Here is a 19,309-nt window from a genome sequence, read left to right on the forward strand (position 1 = left end):
TCACGTTCTCACGGCCCCTCAACGAGGCATCACGAACCCATCGCATAAATGAGGACTGAGGCTGAGAAAGTCAGCGTCTTGTCCGGTCATGTGGCTGATGACGAGGGAGCAGAAGGGAGAGTCACACTTCAAAGCCTGTGTTCTATCGTGAATCAGTGTTTTATTAAGGACAAAAACAACAAAAACACAGTGCTCTGCTAGCTAGGATGATAGAACTGCCTCGTCTTTGGCAAAAATGTGGCAGCTCTTGCCCTCAGCAGGAGCGCTGTGAGAGGGTGACAGCACATGGCGTTAAGTGACCGCTAAGGTCCCTTGTAATTGCATAGTTCTCTGCTTTCAAGCTACCTTAAGTGGGTAAATGGAAATTGAGAACCGTTAAGAATGAGGTGAAGATTTTAACAATATAATAAACAGAGTTCCATGATTACATTAATTGGCAAAAATTTAAATGGTATTTTTACTATTTAAGAATTTCAGAGCATCTCTGTGTTTTAAAAAGACTCGTCATTCCTTTGGAACTCAGAAATGTAATTTTTAAAGATCCCAAAATACACTCGTAGTGATAAAGGATTTGTTTCTATAGAAGTTGTGTGGTTATTTATAGCCAATTCAATTTACTTTTCATTTTAGCTTTCCTTTACCATTTAGTAACCGAGGCCGTTATATCCAGAGTAAAAGATGGAAAGAAATTGTATCAGTTGCTTATTTAAACCAAAAATGGGATAAATCTTATTCTTTCAAATCCTGCCACAACTGCCTTTTTGAGAAAGTATATATTTCAGTCCTTAAAGTACTCAAGATTCTTCAGATTGTGTGTATAAAAATGGAAGTATCCCAATATAGTTTTAGACCCAATAAAAAATCAATGGTATATCTTAAAATTATTTTTAGTAATTAGTTATAGTATATCCATTCTAAGAATGCGCTTTATTGTCCCAAGCGAGAAAGGCTGATAATTTGAAGGTATTTCCTTGTCAAAATGCGTCTATTGAAATTTGACTGATTTTTCTCAAGGTGGGTTGTGAAAGTATTTGATCATTTATAATGCCATCTGAACCAACTGTTCTTCATCAGAGTCACTGTCACAAAATATTCCCTGAGCGTGTATCATTGAGAAGAACATCTGTTAGCAAATGAATCTATTTGACTCTGAGAAGATTATTATTATAAGGATACATAGGACATACACAGCAACCGTTTGAGTAGAATGGGCTAACCATTGGTGAGACCAAGTCCCTCTTTCTATGAATACTTGTCTTTTAAGAATTGCTCTAAGAAAACAAGGCAATTCAGCCTAATTAGCATTTTTCCAAAAAAGAAGAAAACAGATAGTGATGTGTTTTCAACCATTTGAGTATAAATTGGGACCTTCTGCTCTGTTTTTAACTTAGTAAAATTAGACATAATTACAGTAACTTCTCATCTCTTTTTTGAGAACAAGAAGTACCTCTTTCCAAAATGACATTGATTCATTACTTTATGAACAAATAATTAAATAACTGACAAATTAATTAGTGTTACCCAGAATACAGTCAGCGAGAGCACTTTTAACAATTCAGAATGTTGGTGTAATTACACAGAGAGATAAGTTTGATGCTTCCTGGCAGAGCCCAATTTGCATATGAATTTCAAAAGTGAAACTGCATTTGATAAATCGCTTTCGAGACTCTCGTACGAAAAACGCACACATTCTGAATAGATGCATCTTCCCCAGACACTCTGCGGGGTAGTTTTATTTACTAAAGTCTTGTCCATTTTCATCATTTCACCTAAAATTTATATGTTAAGAACTAGTCGAAATCTCTGTCTGAGCCCTGTCTGGTGTCACCCTCTCGTGCTCATCTCTCCCTGTATGCCATGCAGGCCCGGCGAGGGCCGTGGGACAGGCCGACACAGAGGGCCTCGTCTTCCCCAGAGCCCTGGTCACGGTGACTGGCACCACCACGAAGCCAGGCTCCCAGGGTCCCGCTGGCTCGTCTTCTTCATTCCGTGACCCTGTCTTCCCCCTTCTCCATAGATGACAGTTGCGTCTCCAGGTCGATGACATTGTCACTGCATTCGTCATGAGGCTCGTCCTCCTGAGGAAAAAGTCTCGCCAGCCTCCCCGCGTGAGCTCACGTGCTCATCGCACCTGTGCGCGGCACAGTTTGCAGCTGTTTGTGTGTGGGCTGGTTTTCGTGTCTGGCCTCTCTCACGAACTTGCAGTCTGCGTTCACCCTTTTATCCCTCCCACCTACCATACAGTAGCCATTCCATAAACGCTGGTTGTTGAGATGGCAGGTGGACGGATGGATGGACAGACAGGCAGACAGACGGTTGCCATGGCGCACTTCGTTGCCCGCCTCCCTCCCTCCTGCTTTTCGTCTTCCCTCAGCCCCGGTTCCAGCCCTTAAAATTGGTCTCTGCCAATGGAGACTTTTAGTGAAAAAAAATTATAACCAGCTGTTCCTCCCCCACCAACCCCGAGCCCCGGAACATGAGAACTTAGTGTGCACGTCTAGAAGGCCCTCAGGCTCTCCAGGATGAAGTCGAGATTCATCCAGGTGGCGTTGGAAGGCCTTGGCGACCGTCTTGTCTGACTGACAGCTCAGCCTCAGGTCCCTCTGCGTCCCCCCTCCCTCCCCCCTCGCCCGTATCCCCTCGCACCCCAGCCGCGTCCGTCCCAGGGCCTGGGGCGAACCAGGGCGTGGGCCCCGTATCACTCTGCGTGCGCCGTTGCTTCTCTCCAGGCCTCCTCCTTCTGTCCCTGACAACTCTTCGTACTGTTTACTCTTGAATCGTGACGCATTCCCGATCCTAAACGGGCGTGGCCACCGGCATCTTTGCCGCTCTTGGCACCTGCCTCTGCGTCTCCGTACTCGTCTTTGTCCTCAGTAGCCTGTGTCTTCCTTTAGGGTAGGCACTATTTATTGTTTTAATCTCTGTTTTCCCAGAGCCTATCACAGGGCCTGACATTTCGGAAATACCGAATGAACACGTGGAGGAAAACCTAACTAATTCTGTCATCCCGTGTGTCACGTGCACTGTTAAACATACTTAGTGGAATGACATTAAGTATCTCAGGCCGATTTTAGCAAACATATCATGGCTCATTTAGTGAGCTAAAAAATATGCAATACGTAAGGTGAATATTTTCTGAGAGGGGTGATATTTGGTTTCCAATTACACTTCTTGTCACTGTCACCATCTAGTTCTTTCTGTGTAAATTATTTAACCTTTTGGGGCCTTAGTTTCTAAATCAGCAGAATGGAGGTGATGGTGCTTTCCTGAGCAGGCTGGTGGGTTAGACCACGTGCTGCCTTAATGTCTGTCCCAATGTGAAAATTCTATAATGAGTGTTTTCTGAAATATGCTGTTTGCACTATCACTCTGAATATAATTTTTCTAATAAGGAACTGTATTTTTTATCAAGTACAAACCTTGATATTAAAAGGAAAGTCACAGAATAAATAAACATTTTAATGTGAGGAAACAAGCTAAAATGAGTGAGTGTGAATCTTTTGAATTCTAAAACAAGTCTACAGCCGTTCTGCCCTGAACAAGCCCGATCCCGTCTGATCTCGGAAGCTAAGCAGGGTCGGACCTGGTTAGTACTTGGGTGGGACACCACCTAGGAAGACCAGGTGCTGTAGGCGTAAAAAATAAATAAATAAATAAATAAATAAAAATAAATAAATAAATAAATAAATAAAAATAAGAGATCGTAAGCTGACGAGGTCCTTGCAATCCATGAGGTCAGCCAAGGGTTGCCTTGCCTAAACAAATAAAAAATAAAAGTTTTGAAAAACATTTTAAAACATGAGTTTTTTAAAATGCAGAGTCACTATTCAAGATATATAAACTAAAATCGCCTTAGAAATTCTAGTCACGTTATTTTCTAACTCGATTACTTATGACTGCATCAGCCATCTATCCATAGAAGTGTTTACCATTCACTAATGTCCCTTGGTATCTTACTGCTGTGTAATCATTCTAAGCTTTTGAGCCTGAGCTGATGGCTTAATCACCTTTCAACATAAGAGTGTTAGGGCTTTCTAGATGAAGTCATCCAGATTCATCAGAATATGGAAGCTTTTTCAGTTATAGCAGGTCCTCAAATAACATCTTTTTGTTCAAGGTCGTTTCATTATAATGTTTATGAGAAAAAAAAATGCCTCTGGCTGGGACCACTGGGCAAAATTTGCACATTCTCCCCACGTCCAGGTGGGTTTTCTCTGGGTGCTCCATTCCCCCCACCTCCCACATCCCCAGGCCATGTGCGGTATTGGGTGCATTGTGTCCAGGTGGTCGCAGTCTGTGAGTGGCCCTGTGGTAGCAGGGCGTCCTGTCCAGGGTGAGTCCCGCCTTGCTCCCTGAGCTGCTGGGACAGGCACCAGCCACCTGTGATTCTGAACTGGAGCGAGCAGGTTGCAAAATCATTCTAACTTGTTTTTATTCATCTTAACTGTATATATATATAGCTGACACTTAGTTCAGTGTTTAATATTAGAAATGGTTTGGGTCTTTATTTGGAAGTTTGCTGATGTTTTGTGATCAGAAATATGCCTTAGGAAATTAACTCGTGTATATCGATTAGCCTGTGGTCAGATTGGTTTCGTTATACATCATTTCTCTTAAAGTCACAGTTTCCAAGAACCTATTGATGACATTGAGGACTGACTGGACTTGATATGCTCTGACTGTCCAGCTTTGTGCACTGAACAGGACGTGAAATTGTCCCCCCATGGTGCACCCGGGCTGCTGGAGGGAGGCGGGGTCGGCCGCGGAGGAAGGGCTTTTGTGGAGCCCGCCCTCTGCCTTAGGCACACGTTTTTAAACGAGGCCTTGGAGGCTCTTGGATGCCGTGCTGCAGCCTGAAGTCGCAGAGCCTCGCGCATCCGCCCACAGCGCCCGTGTGCTCACCTCCCCGGTCCCCTAGCCAGAACGGATGGCAGTGGGGTCTGGGTGTCCATCATCAGGAACGTCCCCACAGGGACATCGGTGTGGAGTAGAACATCTTCCTTACTCTGCTGCCCCAGTCCTCACGGACTCACGGCCACGGAGCACAGATGACGAAAGTGACCCGGACTGTCCAGCGACCACATGGGTGGAGAGTGAGCCAACCGAGACTCAGTGCCAGACCCGCGCACCCCTCATCTACAGCCGTCACCCCAGCATTCCAGCCGGGTCAGCGCTGTGGGCTGGAGGAAACGTGGAAACGAGTGAAACGGGCCTCTTGCCAACTACCCCCTTCTCTGGCCTGTCTCGCTGACTGTAGAAGAGCCTTCTAGAGGCTTCTTTGTAAAATCATCAACTTTGGTCTTCAGGCCAGAAGTTAGTGCGTTCATTAATGACGTGTTTGGGAGGACTGTCATCCTGCGTTAGCCTCCTGGTGCTTTTCTGATTCAGTCGTCACAGGAACACGGCGTCCTCTTCAACTTGTTAAAGTTAATGGAAGAAAAGGTAGCTGCCGTTTTTAATTTGTACGAAGATTACTGAGCGGGGCGCTCGTCCTGTTTCATCTTACTTAATTCTCACGTCACTCCCGTGAAGGGAATATGAGTCCAGCCAGCTGGGGCTCAGAGAGGCTGACTGATTTTTCCCAAAGTGCACTTTGAGTGATAAACCCCACGTGCCCGTACTTCCCCACAAGCTCTCTGCATAGATCTGTGGCAGCTTCAAGACAACACCGTGAGATTAGTACTTTTTCAAGGGCACGTGGCTGATGAGGGCAGAGCTGGAATTTAAAGCCCAGCAGTCTGGCTCCGGGGCCCACGTTCTTCACCGAGACCTGAGCAAACCAGCTTCAGCGAATTCAAACGCTGTATTGGCACACGGACCAGCTGACAAGTGAAGGAGAGAAAAATTATTCCATCGCTTTCGACATAACCAACGCTCTTCAAAACTCAGAGCAGGTGGTACGTGCTGAAGTCGTCACTGGTTTCACCAGCCCTTCTGCAGCTACTGCAGGGCGACTGCCCCCGGTCAACGGGATCCAGGTTTGGAGCATCAAAGAGGTAGTTTTGAAAGGCGGGAGCAGAGATCTCTGAGCTTCGTGTTCTGCTCGTCTTTGCTGCCTGTTCTGTAGCATCATGGCTCAGTAAAGCTATGAAAGATGAACCCTGCCTTAAGAAAGACGCTATTGCTGCCATAAATGGTGTCCCCCTGTGGAACATGGGAGCACAGGGACCGCCACTTCCTCCTTCGGCATCAGAATAAAGTCTTCTGAAATGTTGACGGCTAAGAACACCAGTGAGGGCCTTTAGGGAAAACCATATTATTTTAAATGTATGTGCAGTTCTTTAATCTAGATTTTGTTTAAAGACTCAGTGAAGTCACAGTCCTTCTCATTCTTTGGAGAGCTCACCTGAAGTTTTAATTATCTGACTAGTTTGGGGATTTTGTGCAGATGAGGGTCGTAGCGACGGCAGAATGTCCCTCTGCAGCGACTACTGGTGTAGATTTTTGACAGTTAACTAATCTCCAAACTGCTTCAATTATCCTGTTTTCCATAGTGAGAAATTAAATTAAAACAGAGTACAGATTGTGAAAAGGTTATTTATGAAAATGCATTTTAAATGTGAATTGAAAAGCCTAGGGACACCTTTTTATTTTAGATAAAAAGATGAAGATTCTGTAATTTTTTTTTACATCCATTTTACCAGAAGCAAGAATAAGAGTCATATGCAATTTACTTGAAATTTCTGTCAGGAGCTTCACAAGTTGATCTGTTTTCTAAAGGCCTGAAAGATTGACCTATTTTACAAATGTGAAACTTGAAATAATTTCACATTTTAAATTTATGAATACGGAAGGTTATTTTAAGTTTTATTTTTTCAATTAATTTTTTTTGGTAGCGTTAGTTAATAAAATTACATAGGTTTCAAGTGTACGCTTCAATGATACATAATCTGTATATTGCATTGTGTGTTCACTACCCCAAGTCAAATCTTCTACCTCCATATATTTGACCCCCTCTCCTTACTTTAAACAAAATAACCCCCCAAAAAGGTGGTTTGTGAAGGGAGTGGAGGTCTGAAGTCGGCGTCGCTGAGGCCCGGGAAGCAGACGCTGCCTCGCGAGGCAGACGCGCCAGAGCGAGGTGACCGGGCAGCAGCGGCCGTGTCGGAGCCAGTGTGCGGCACGCTCCATCTTCCTCAGATGGGTGAGCCTGAGGCGGGGGCCGGGGGACCCCGCAGCATCGCTGGGTTAATCCTCTCACCTTGAATGCCCTGTAAGAACCTGCCATCTCAGTTTTCTCATTTTGCTCGAGCATTTAATCAGCATTCGCAGAACTCGGTCCTTCCTTCACGCAGGTCAGAGTCTAGGAAGGAACACGCTCGTCATCCTCCCTCGGGGTCCTTCCGGAATCCCCTGTCATTCTCTGTTCCCTGGGTGCGTGTGTGTATATCCTATTTAGGGTACTTATCTTGGCACACCGCGATCAGTCCTTTATTTGTCTTACCGTTTCCTGTTGCATGTAAAGTTATCGCTGATAGGGGCCGTGCCTTTTTATCCATAGGGTCCAGCATGTAATGAGTAATCAATGTGTGACTTCTTGGTACAGAAACAAAACACAGTTACTACTCAGGGTAGGAGCACCTGTGATCGACTTGTGCACGGAATATTTAGGGAGGCCAAAGAGGGAAGACTAACCACTTGGTGGAATGTGGGAAGACTTTCTAGAGGAGACAATACTTAAACAGGGAAGAGGATGAGACATATGGAAGGTACTGGTGTGTACAGGGACAGGCCGAAGAGGTTCGGCGGTGCTATATTGTTGATCATGTCGATTACCATGTTTATACTTTTATTTTGATTCTGTTCACTTTGTTTACAGGTAGAATAGAGTGTGACGTACATGACAGGACATGGAGTCGTAAAAGTCTTCAGGGCTAAAGCAGTTTAAAATAGTACCACATCGTCGAGTTGGGCGATACAAGTTAGAAGGCCCGCTGGCCATCTAGTGACGTCATCACAGTACGGGCCCTGACCCTCCGTTTTATAGGGAAAAGCAACACATCACAATGGTGACAAGCAAGGTCGGGAGCCAGGCCGACTGGTTTCGGATCTGTGCTGTGCCTTTAATTGCTGTGTGACCTTAGGTAAGTTGCTTAACTGCCCTTTGCCTCAGCTCCTAATCTGGAACTAAAACGGAAGTATTAGTGCTTGTCACGTGAGGTCATCATGAAGTTTAGAGAGACGATCATGTGGAGAATATTTTAAAAAACAGTGCCCGACACCTGAAAAGTGATAGATAAGTATTTTTATAGTTGGCTTAGAAGTCTTGTTTCTTCAGTTTACCAATGTGGCTCGCTTTCCGAGCAGACTCTTGTTAATGAGTATCTGTGTTGCAGATATTCAGGCATGAAAAGCATAGTATCCAGTACTATTCACACCCACCAGAATGATCAAAATTAAAAATCTCACTTCAAACGTTATCTAAAAGGGGTTTCGATAGGAAGTCTCACCCGCTGTCGCGGGAAGGTCCGTTGGTTCAACTGCTTTAGAGAGAATGTCCGCTGCCGTCTGTTCAAGCCGAACACAGGCCCCCCCCGAGTCCAGCGACCCTGCTCCCCGGGACACCCAGCGGGGGCGCACGCACGGCCGCACCGGGAGACTGACGCGGGAGCGCGTAGGCACGGCTGGGAGGAAGCACGGTCCCCGTCACCGCTACGGCGGGCCAGCGACTCGGAGCGTGGTCACATAGGCCAGCGTTTTCAGGCAGCGACGAGGAACCGGCCGTCGGCTGCTGCGTACGGCAACGTGGACGGATCGAGTGGAAGGAACCGGCACGAAGTCGTCACGACTGCGACTCCGTCTCTGGAAAGCTCAGGAGGAAGGACACCCCGCTCACGACGCCGAATCCGGGCTCGCGGTGCCCTCTGGCAGGACGTGGGAGCTGAGGACGGCGCAGGGCGAGCTGCGGGGGTTGTCGATGTCCCATTTCTCGATCGGGGTTCTGGTGACAGCGCCCTGCTTAGTTGGCGAAAATTCACCAAGCTCTGCATTTAGGATTCATACCTTTCTATGGCTTATTCTGTGTTTGCTTCAAAAATTTAAAAATACGATCACAAGCAAATAGAAATTCTCTCTGGAGAAAGGTGAAAGCTTAGGCCTTCGATTATGTCTGTACCTTTCCATCTGTAATTGCAAGCACCTGATCGGAAGGGGCAGGCAGGCTGGCAGGCGCCGTGAGAAGAGACCCGGAAAGCCATAGAAACAGACCACAGTGGATGCAGACGGCGGATGGCAACTTTAAAATAACTAAGCTCGTTATAAGCAAGGAATTAACAGATAAGATTGATGATCTAAGCAAAGAACTGGAAAATGTGGAAAATGTAGATATTCTAGACCTGAAAGATATGAAAAAGAACTGAAGTGGTTGTAATAGGTCGGACGCGGAGAAAGGAGGAGGAAGGGAGCTGGATGTGAGTCCGGTGAAGAGAAGGATGGAAACCTGGACCGCAGCGCCGCCCCGCGAGGCCGGAAGCCTCCAGGGGCCACCTCGTCCGTGTGGGGCCCGAGGCCCCTCGTGGTCGGGCTCCTGCGCGTCCCTCCGGCTCGCTCCGCTGCACCCTCTCTCGCTCGTCACCTTTGTGCTTGCTGTTCCTTCGGCCTGGACCCCCCCGCCCCCCGCCGACCCCCCAGATCTCCATAGCGGCTCCTTGGCGCCTCGCATTCCCGTGCGGTCTCTCTTCTGGGACGACTCCTCCGGCCGCCCTGAGACCTGGAGCCTCTTCGGTACTGTGTCGCCGGTGCTTAGAACACTGCCTGGCACGTAGAGGCATTGAGCCGCACCTGTGTCCCAGGGGGGGATGGGAAATGCGATATAACACGTTTAACACGACGTAGGTAGCGTGGGCTTCGGAGAGTTTAGTTGTTCCCCGTTCTCCATCTTTGTGGGGTTTCTGGGTAGATTTCGTTTTCTTTCGTTTTCTGTTGGCAGTTTTTCCTTCCCTTGTTTGTGGGGTTTCTGGGTTAACTTCCGTGTTGTTTTCTTTTCCTTTATGTTATTTTGAACACCTCGTCGGATCCGAACAGATCTAATTCTAGCTCAGAAATAAACCGCGAGAAGAGGACGCGTTCTATGAATAATTGACAGAGCTGTGTTTTTAGAAGCCGTGTCTGAGTGTGGACAGATTCATAGCTAAACCGTGGTCAGCCGTTTCTTTATCAAAAACCGCAGCGGTTCATACTGGTATTTGCAGGCTGTGGAAATGCAGACGTCGCAGTTTAGACAATTTTAGGAATTTATCGCATTCTACAGAAGACAAATGCCTGGATAGTGCTGATGTTTTTCTGGCCTACGAGCACAAGAGTGTGAAGGGGTAGATGTTTAAATAAAATGAAACCACCTTTCATTTTATTTATAGGCGAGAGCTGTGCCAGGCAGCTTTCACAAATATATTCCTGGCTCACTCCTCCCACAAGCACTGGGAAAAGTAGCCAGAGTGTGGATTGTGATTTCCACTGGCAGCTTCTAGCATCGAGGTTCAGGGAGGTTAGGTGATGTCCACAAAGCCACACAGCTCCCACGAGGCAGTGCTGGAGTCTGAATGCAGGCGTCAGACCGCGGATACAGGTGTGCCCCTCACAGCCGTCAGTGAACACCTGGGGATGTCATTTAAATGATTATGAGAAAGATTCTTATTTAGAATTATTAGGAAGACCGTGATTTTGTCTTTAATTACGAAGTAACTTGGTTATGTGCTCTGTTCATGGTCATTGGTGACACTCGACAAGGATGTTATTACTCCGAACCCCGGAAAAAATGAATTTCTCAAAACCCTGTTTTTAGCTAATCTTTCTTTCGTAAACCCAAAATAAGCTTTTAACACTGTATTGTATATGAAAACTTGTTACAGTTTGAAATGACCAGATAGCACCCTAATTTAAGTGAGGCCTTACACGGGGTAATTGTTTTTTTTCCCAAAGGACTCAGACCTGCAGCATTTTTAAAATCACTGTCTTTTGTAAATTCTTCTGTCTGTTTGAAATGGTTTTCCCCAGCTTAAATGTTATGCTTGATTTTACTTGTGACAGAAATAGAATTAAATAGGTCATGCTGTTTCCTTTATCCTAGAAAATCTCTTCTTTTCAAAGCAGGATTTCTTTAGTATTTGGCCCTGTGTCGGCTGGAGTTTGTAGGTCGGGAATGGAAAATGCAGACTCTGCCTGCGTTAGAACAGTTTCTCGTACTGAAATGAAGCTCTGGCGTCTACTACGTGTCCAGGTCACCCTGGCAGTTAAACTCTGTTCAGACGTCCTCTTTGGCAAAGATAAAAACTCAGAGGTGTAGCTCGATGCATAAGCAAGAATGTGTGTTAACGTACGTTTATTTCTCGCCCATGTTTGTTCACTATTTTTAATAAGGTTGCTCTGACTTTCAGAAATAGAATACAGACTTTTAAAGGGAAATTTCCGGCTGAGGGCAGGGAATGTAAGATGGACAGGTAACGTTGGACAGAAGAATTCAGGTGAAGTCTCGTTATCAAAATGTACAATATTTTAATAAACATTGCATTTTATTTGACAATAGCCCACTGATGTGCATTCATCTTAAAGAAGCTATCGCTCTGTTTCCTGGCACTTATTCTGTAATTAGTTCTTTCCTTCGTGCATTCACCTGTTCATCCATCCGGCAGACACTGCTGTATGCCTCCCGTGTGCCAGACGTTGGGTATCCAAGAGAACAAGGCCTGGCCCTTACCCTTGGGACCTGGCAGACTGGGTGTGGGGGGCGTAGGGCAGGGAGGCAGGAAGGAGGCAGAGGAGTCATCGCAGGCACCGTGGCTGCAGGCTGGGGCTGGCAAGCGAGCCGGAGGTCCGCTGGCGAAAGGCCCGAAAGGCGACATCAGAGGAGTCGCAGCACGAGGCCCCTTACATGGGGCTGCAGCCTCCGGCGTGCTGTCTCCAGGTGACTCCCAAGGGCAGGTCTTTGAGAGGCTTGCTTGGCAGGCAGCTCTGGGGGGAGGCTTTGCCAAGGGAGCTGCGGGGGCACGAGTTGGGGCCTCGTGCCCGTCCAGTGGGGCACTTCCGAACGGCTCCAGTGCAGTCACGGTGAGAGTGGAGAGAGGGGTGCGTATGAGAGAGATTTAGGAGATGAGAACGAAAGGTTCACGGGCCAGGTGGGGTGATCGTGGGGTGGTAACGCAGGGGACACTGACCCCACAGGCGCAAGTGCCGTCAGAGGTTCTTAGCGTGTCGTTAGCGATGTGTAGCTCCAGTGCGGCCTCGCTCGCGGGTACAGGAGCCCGCTTTTAAAGCGCCACAGAGGGAATGAAGCACCTTTGCAGTGCATGTTCGGAACGTAGGGGAGCTCTGTCCAGCTTCGTCCCGAGGAAATTCAGTAGGTTGCGTAGAACGAACAGGCTCACTCTGCCCATCTCCTCCCTGTGTGTCATCTGAGGACCGGCGGTGACATCGGCAACGGAAGCGGGACTCGGCGGGCGTTTCCTCTGGAAGCATCCGACCCAGCAACCTGCTGGCCAGGGACTGAGCAGGCCTGACTGTGCTTCAGGCACCGGTCCTGCTCTGTGGCAGAGAGCAGGTGAGACACAGCTCGTGCTCCTTGTGTCTGGTGAGGCCGAAAGTCGGTCGTCTCTATGCAGTGACAGTGGCGTGCGTATCTGGTCCCTCGCTGGCAGACCAGTGGCTGGTAGGCTGGTTTTGTGGGGCTGAGAAGATGTGATCGCAGAGGAGACCGATTCAAGCTCCATGTTGAAAAATTCACTCGGCAGGAGGACAGAGACTCATACTAACAGCACGTGGACTGGAAGTAATTGTATTTGAGGCACAGGACACGGCGAAAAATGAGGCTGACACGTAGACTGGGCCCCTGTCTCCAAGGAGAATGTTCTTTAGGAGAAAATATAGAAATGCGGGAAAATACCCAAAGATTTTAAGTGTAAAGAAAATCGTTCACCACATCAGCACAGCCGGTGGGGAGGTAGTGAGCTCCCCATCTCAGACCGCGCAAGCTTTTTAAGGGTAGGTTCTAAGCTTACCTGTGGGATGGGGCTAAATCTGTAACACTCCTGTAGACTAGATGTATGATGCACTCAATAAGGCGTTAGCTTATAAACAATGCATTCGCTATTTTTTAAAATTTCTACTCTAGCCACGGAAGAATCTAAAGAGGGATGTCATAATGTCACATTATATATGAAGAAAAAAAAGCAATCAGTAGTTGGGAACTCTGGAAAATAAGAGCAGTAGGGAGAAAAGTTGGGGGAGGCACTCGACCTCGGATCGCCCGGACCTCACACAAAAGCCGCGTGTCCACAGCTCTTACCCAGCTCCGCCACCCGCTGCCCTCCATTGTGACCCTCGGTTGAGTCGGTTCCTGGTTGACCTGAGCCGGTGTTCTCAGCCGGTGGCCTCCTCGCCTGCCTTGCCGTGAAATAGCAGGTGATCAGCGGAAATGTCCTGTTTCCTCCCGGAAACTGACACATTTATTCGCAGCCACTCTCGGCTCCTCCCCACCCGTCCCCGCCCTCTCTGTGCCTCCGTGGTTTTTTCAAGTGTTGTCCATTGAACAAAAAATGCTCGTAGTAATGGGGGGCGGGTGGTACACCCCCACGGCCACTTCCATTGCGAAATCATTGCGAAAGCAGTCTTGTTTTGAGAATTGCGAATTTAATGTTTTAAAATCTTTAATGCGAAAATAACGGAAGTCAATAATTCAGTAACCTAACCAGTTCGAAAATTCAAATTGCCAGCATTGTGATGTCTGACAGAGTGATCGAACAAGGCATGGGTGACATAACTGTAGATTTAAGACGGTCTAATACTTAACATTTTAGTTACTTGAGAGAGTGCCAGTCATTTAGAATATGGATTCTTTCAATAAGCACAGAAAGGGAATCCTTCATTGTGCGAAGCCATATTCTTTTCACGCTGCTAACAAATGACTGAAGGAACCATCAGCTCCGCATGTGCCACACGCGTCCACCTCAGCGACCTAGCTGCACGGGTAGCCCGCTGGGTCGCCCGCGCTGTGCCACGCCCAGACGCCGCTGTTCCCCGGGCGAGACCGACACGCGCAGGGGATCCTGCCACTCAGCATCCAAACCCACGCGCCTTACCTCGGTCGTTCACGATGTGGCTTACGGGTCTCCCAGTCTTGTTGGGAGTCCCTCCTCCATCGGCACCCGGCAAGGAACCCACCCCAAGCGTCCCGCTTCTTCGGATGAGAAGGGTTCTCACATGTCTGTACCCCATCGCTTAGCACCTGTCATTCATTCTAATGTTTATTTTTAATGGATCTTCCTGGCTACTTCTGCTCTTCTCTCCTTCGAAAGTAAGACCTGACGTCGATACTTCTGGGAAATGCCCTTCTCTGTCCCCATCCCTTATCGGTCGGTTCCTTGCCTCGGGCACTTACTGTGTCCATCACTGTTCTCTCCGTAACCGTCTGTCGTCTCTGCCACCCCTCCTCACACCAGTGTCCTCATTAGACGGTGACACCCCTTTTCCACCTGTGATGTCTACCGGTGTGCCAGGCACAGTGTAGGTGCGGAGTGAGGGTGTTTTCTTTTGTTTTGTTTTTTAATATATGAGATTACTTATTTCATTAGGAACGGCTGCTTCTTTTAATGTATTATTTTGCCAGAAGTATAAGTCATATCTGCATGATGCTCCTTATTTAAAGTCATTTCAGTTTTTTTTTTTTTGGATGAGGGGGGGATGTTTATTTGGTTTATATTTTGTCTGACAGCTCTCTCCGACCCTGCATCGCTCGTGGAAAGATCATAGCCAAATTAGTAATCCAGCTTCATTACTGCGAAGGACCCTATGGCTTGTGTATTATGTCCTAACTGGATTCTTGACTTCTAGTCTTCCCCTGTTTAACGACTCTTCATTTTATAGTCTAGTCTGCCTTGTGTCCAGACGACTGGCCACATAGCTTTCCAACAAATATTCAGTTCCTCCTTTGTGAAAAAAAATTTTTTTAATTCAGTGATCATTTAAAAACTGCACAAGCTTTAACCCTACAAAGGCAGTGTCGTCCCTTCGTGTTAATATGTATTTTACAAAGTCGAAAGCATTTCTCACTTCCTATTTAGACATCACGTGATCCTTAGTCATATAAACCGTGGTCCGATGTTTAGTAGGTGTTTTTCGAAAAGAGAATAAGGTAATCACTTTAAACCTAGTATTTGGCTCGTACCCTCGCACGTGGCGGCTTCTGAGGTTCTCCATTGTGCATCATTTGAGAAACAGGATGAGAGGTCTGTGTGGATAACGTTTCATTATAGTAGTTAACAATGTAAGCTATCCTTGATGAAGTTCTTAGTACGTGTCAGGCATTTTGCTTCCCTTCTAGATACTTAGAAGGGTTCACATTTTAGAGGTAAAGAAACAGGTTCTGATAAAGCGAGCGGACCTGCCTAAAATCACAGTAAATAACGGGGGGCCATCGGACTGTAGGTCTTTTCTCTTACCCTGACCACATTTCTCCACTTTGCGAGGTCTGGTGGTGATCATTAAATCGATAAGCATTGATAATTCTAATGTTCCAAGATATTTACGTGTTATTTTTAGGCCCGTTTAAATGAAATACCAGTAAGTGCAAAGTCGCTAGGGAATGGACTAACCCCAGAAACTTAAAAAATCAGTTTTAGGGGTAAGATTCACACTTTCATGGATGTAAATGTCATTAACTAACATATCTAATTTGATCTTATCGAGATTATTTCTTACACGATTATTTCTCTGGACTTTTTTGAATTCCGCAATACTTTTTAAATAACCAAAGGGTGCTTGTGGTATCTGCAAAAAGTCCTCAGTTCGAAATCTGTCCCCAGCAGAACTGGGAGGAGGGTGGCTTTTGCCCTTGTTGGCTTGTCTTTTCGAGCTCTAAGAGTTCTTCAAATATCCTGAATCCTAGACCATTATCAGATATGTGATTTGCAAATATTTTCTCCCATCCTGTGGCTTATCTTTTAACTTTTTTTTGCTAGTGTCCTTTAGTGCATAAGTTTTAAATTTTGGTGAAGTCCATTTAATCTGTATTTTCTTTGGTGGTCTGTGCTTTTGCCGGCACACTAAGAAATTTTACCTGAAACACTCCTTTTAGAGTTTCTTGTTGAACATATCTCTTAGTTTTTGTCCACCTGGGAATATCTGAATTTTTACATCTTTGAAGGATGGTTTTGCCAAGTATAGATTTCTTAGTCGACAATCTTCTTATTTGGGTCCTTGGAATATGGACCCCCATTGTCTTCTGTCCTCGTGGTTTCTCTGGAGACACCAGCTTTTGATATGATGAGCTTCTCCTGCACGTGGTGAGTGGCTTCTCTCTTGCTGATTTTTTTCTGTTTTTCAACATTTTGAAGGCAGCGTGTCTAGGTATGAGTCTCTTTGAGTTTATCCCACTTGGAACTTGTGGAGCTTCTTGGCTGGGGAGATGAAAGTTTTTCATCGAATCTGGAAGTGTTTGGCCTTTATCCCTCCAGATCATCTTGTGGCTCCTTTCTGTCCTCGCCTGGTTCTGTCTGTGTCTCCATGTTCGGCGGGGTCCCCCAGGCCCCTGAAGCCCTGTTTATTTCCCGTATCCTCTTCCCCCTCTTCCTCGCACTGGATAAGCTGGAAAACAAGTGATTGATTTTCACAGCCACTGGTTCTTTTTTCCGTCTAGTCGTAGCCGCTATTGAAACTCTCGGGTGAATTTTAGAATCGAGTTATTATATTTTGCAATTCAAGAATTTCTTTGGATTTTTTAAGAGTTGCTTTCTATGTCTTTATTACTATTCTCTGTTTGATGAGGCATCGTTCTCATACTTTTCTTGAGTCTTTTAGACATAGCGATTTAAACGTTTCGCCCCATGAGTCCAGTGCCTCAGCTTCCTCGGAGACAGTTCCTCTTGGTTACTCTTTCTGATGTGTGGATCATACTTTTATGTTTCTTTGCACGTCTCATAATTTTTTTTTGGTTTAAAACTGGACATTTGATGTGTCAACTGTGAAGATCAAATTCTTCTCCTTCCCCGGGATTTTGTTTTGTTTTCATTTTGATTTAGTGACTTTTTCAAACTAATACTATTATATATATATATAAAGTCCATATAGATCATGTGTTGCCACCGAAGTGTCTCTGCTTTGTTCCGTTAGTGATCAGCTAATGATTGGACAGAAGTTTTATCGAATGCCTGGAAACTAAGCCCCTTGTCTTCGCCCAGAGCCTATGGGTGCCTGTTGAAGCATGTCTTCAGCACCCAGCCAGTCAGCTTACAACTAAATCTACCTTAACTTTGCCCTTCCTTCTTATCCTGAACCTCAAGGTCAGTGCGAGGAGAGGGCTCAGGGCCATTATAGGTCTCCTGGGCATGTATGTGGCGCTGTGTGAGCACACAGTCATTTAGATTTCCAAGGATATGTCAGAGCTATTCAAAGCCTGTATGGCCAGCTCATTCCCCCACTTTTTCTTGTAAGCCTGTTGTTTGCCATGGTTTTTCTCCATCACCTCAGGCAGCAGAAATCTTAAATAATTGCCTTTGATTGTTTTTTTGAATACCCGTAGGGAAAAGGGGTCTTACACAGGTTGAGCTCCAAGTCAGGTGAGTAAAGGCATTCCTCTGGGAATGGGGTTTAGATATAGCTCTACCCTGTTCTGCCCTCTCCAGGGGCCTCTAGCCCGCTGGTTTCCATGGCGATTGTGGCGCTTGGATTTCATGGTTCCTACAGAGCTGGGAGTGAGGGATGAGGATAGGACGGCTTAAAACATCACGAAGCTCACCGTTTATACCAAGATTCTGCCATTAAAAAAATGCCCCTTAGATCTCTGCAAGCCTTTAGTTAAATTTCCAAGGTTGAAAAAATGTCCATTCTGACAGTTTTTGCTCGTTTCTCTTTGCTTTTTGCTTTTGAAGGTTCTCACTCCATCGTTTTCACTGATGGCACTCTGCTATTTTTCTTCACTCTGCAATTAGATATATCGTTAAAGCTAGCTGACTTAATAAAGATTCACTAAAAGCAGAATGCTCCTTTCTAGAAACTTCTCTGAACGCGTCCGTGCTTCTGTTGTATTCCAGGACTACGACGATGGATACAGCACTGCTTATGATGAACAGAGTTATGATTCCTACGATAACAGCTACGGCGCCCCAGCCCAGAGGTAAGGGTCCGTCGCGTGACCACACCCCGTAGCGGGCACGCGTGCCCTTGCGTGTCTGCGCGCTCCGGGGGAAGGACGCTGACGATCAGCTGGCGAGGGTAACTGGACTTGGCCTGCTCTGTGGTGTGTGTGCTCTCACTGCAGAAACGCCGTCCGACCAGCTAGCACGCGTGACTCCTCCCCAACGCACCGTCGCGTGAAAGCAATGGAGCCGGGGGAATAGAAATGGAAATTTTATGTGCTCCAGAAGTTTAAGCGTTCGGCACATGCCGAGGGGAATGATGTCTGCCAAGTCCATGCTTATTCAGGTCCCAAGGCCCGGCGTCACGCCGGAAGCGTGTAAGCGTCCCGCGTTGTCAGCGCCCAGGGGCAAAAGCGCCAAAAGTTCCGTTTCTTCGCGTCTGGGAAGCATTTCCATTTCTTATCAGCAGTGCTCCTGTTTTCTAACCACTTCAAATCCTATTTGTGAATAAGGAGTTAGTTCCTATTCATTTTCTAAATAAGTATTTACCCAGAAATAAACGTTATCAGAGGCAAAACAGAGCTTTATAGTTACCTCTTCTGATAATATACCTTGATGTTTATTGATATATGAAATCAGTGTCTATTCTGTTCAGGATGTTTTCCTAGAAGCCTAGAAACCTCTTGCTTTATGTTTGAAATTCTAAGTGGAAGACAAAGATAGACATTCATAAAAAATCTGGGCTACATGGTTGTTTTGATGAAGCATAAATTCACTTCTTAACTCAGACAGTGCCAGGCAAGCTTTGAACAGATAGGTACTCTTATTTGTTTAATACTGAGGTTCACAGGGATATACAAATGTATTTTCTTTTTGCTCATACCAATTTTTTTTTTTCTTATAAAACATAACAAATAAGTAGTCTTCAAAGTTTGACTCTCAGCTGGGCTTTTTAGTGGAAGCTTTGTGCATCATGTCCCCACCTGGGGCGTGTTGGCACATCCTGGGCTGGCTGACACCAGTACAGGGGTCCCCGGCCCCCGGGCCGCAGACCGGTACCCATCCGTGGCCTGTTGGGAACCAGCAGGAGGTGAGCGGCGGGTGAGCGAGCGAAGCTTCATCTGTATCTGCAGCTCCTCCCCAGTGCCAGCATCACCGCCTCAGCTCCACTTCAGATCATCAGGCATCAGATTCTCATAGGAGCACCGGGCCCTGGTGCCACAAAGGTTGGGGACCGCTGCGCTAGT

At 46.4% G+C, this 19,309-nt stretch overlaps 1 protein-coding gene and 1 pseudogene across 1 annotated transcript in view; both read left to right on the forward strand.

Moving 5' to 3' along the window:
- Positions 1-19,309, forward strand: part of KHDRBS3 (KH RNA binding domain containing, signal transduction associated 3) — a 103,676-nt gene that overhangs the window by 82,267 nt on the left and 2,100 nt on the right. Inside the window, exon 6 of the mRNA XM_015590204.1 lies at positions 18,018-18,100. Coding sequence (XP_015445690.1) covers positions 18,018-18,100 — 83 coding nt within the window. The remainder of the gene's footprint in view (positions 1-18,017; positions 18,101-19,309) is intronic.
- Positions 3,517-3,635, forward strand: LOC112480558 (annotated as a pseudogene).

Source organism: Pteropus alecto, unplaced genomic scaffold, assembly GCF_000325575.1.
Source record: "Pteropus alecto unplaced genomic scaffold, ASM32557v1 scaffold105, whole genome shotgun sequence".
Lineage (NCBI taxonomy): Eukaryota > Metazoa > Chordata > Mammalia > Chiroptera > Pteropodidae > Pteropus > Pteropus alecto.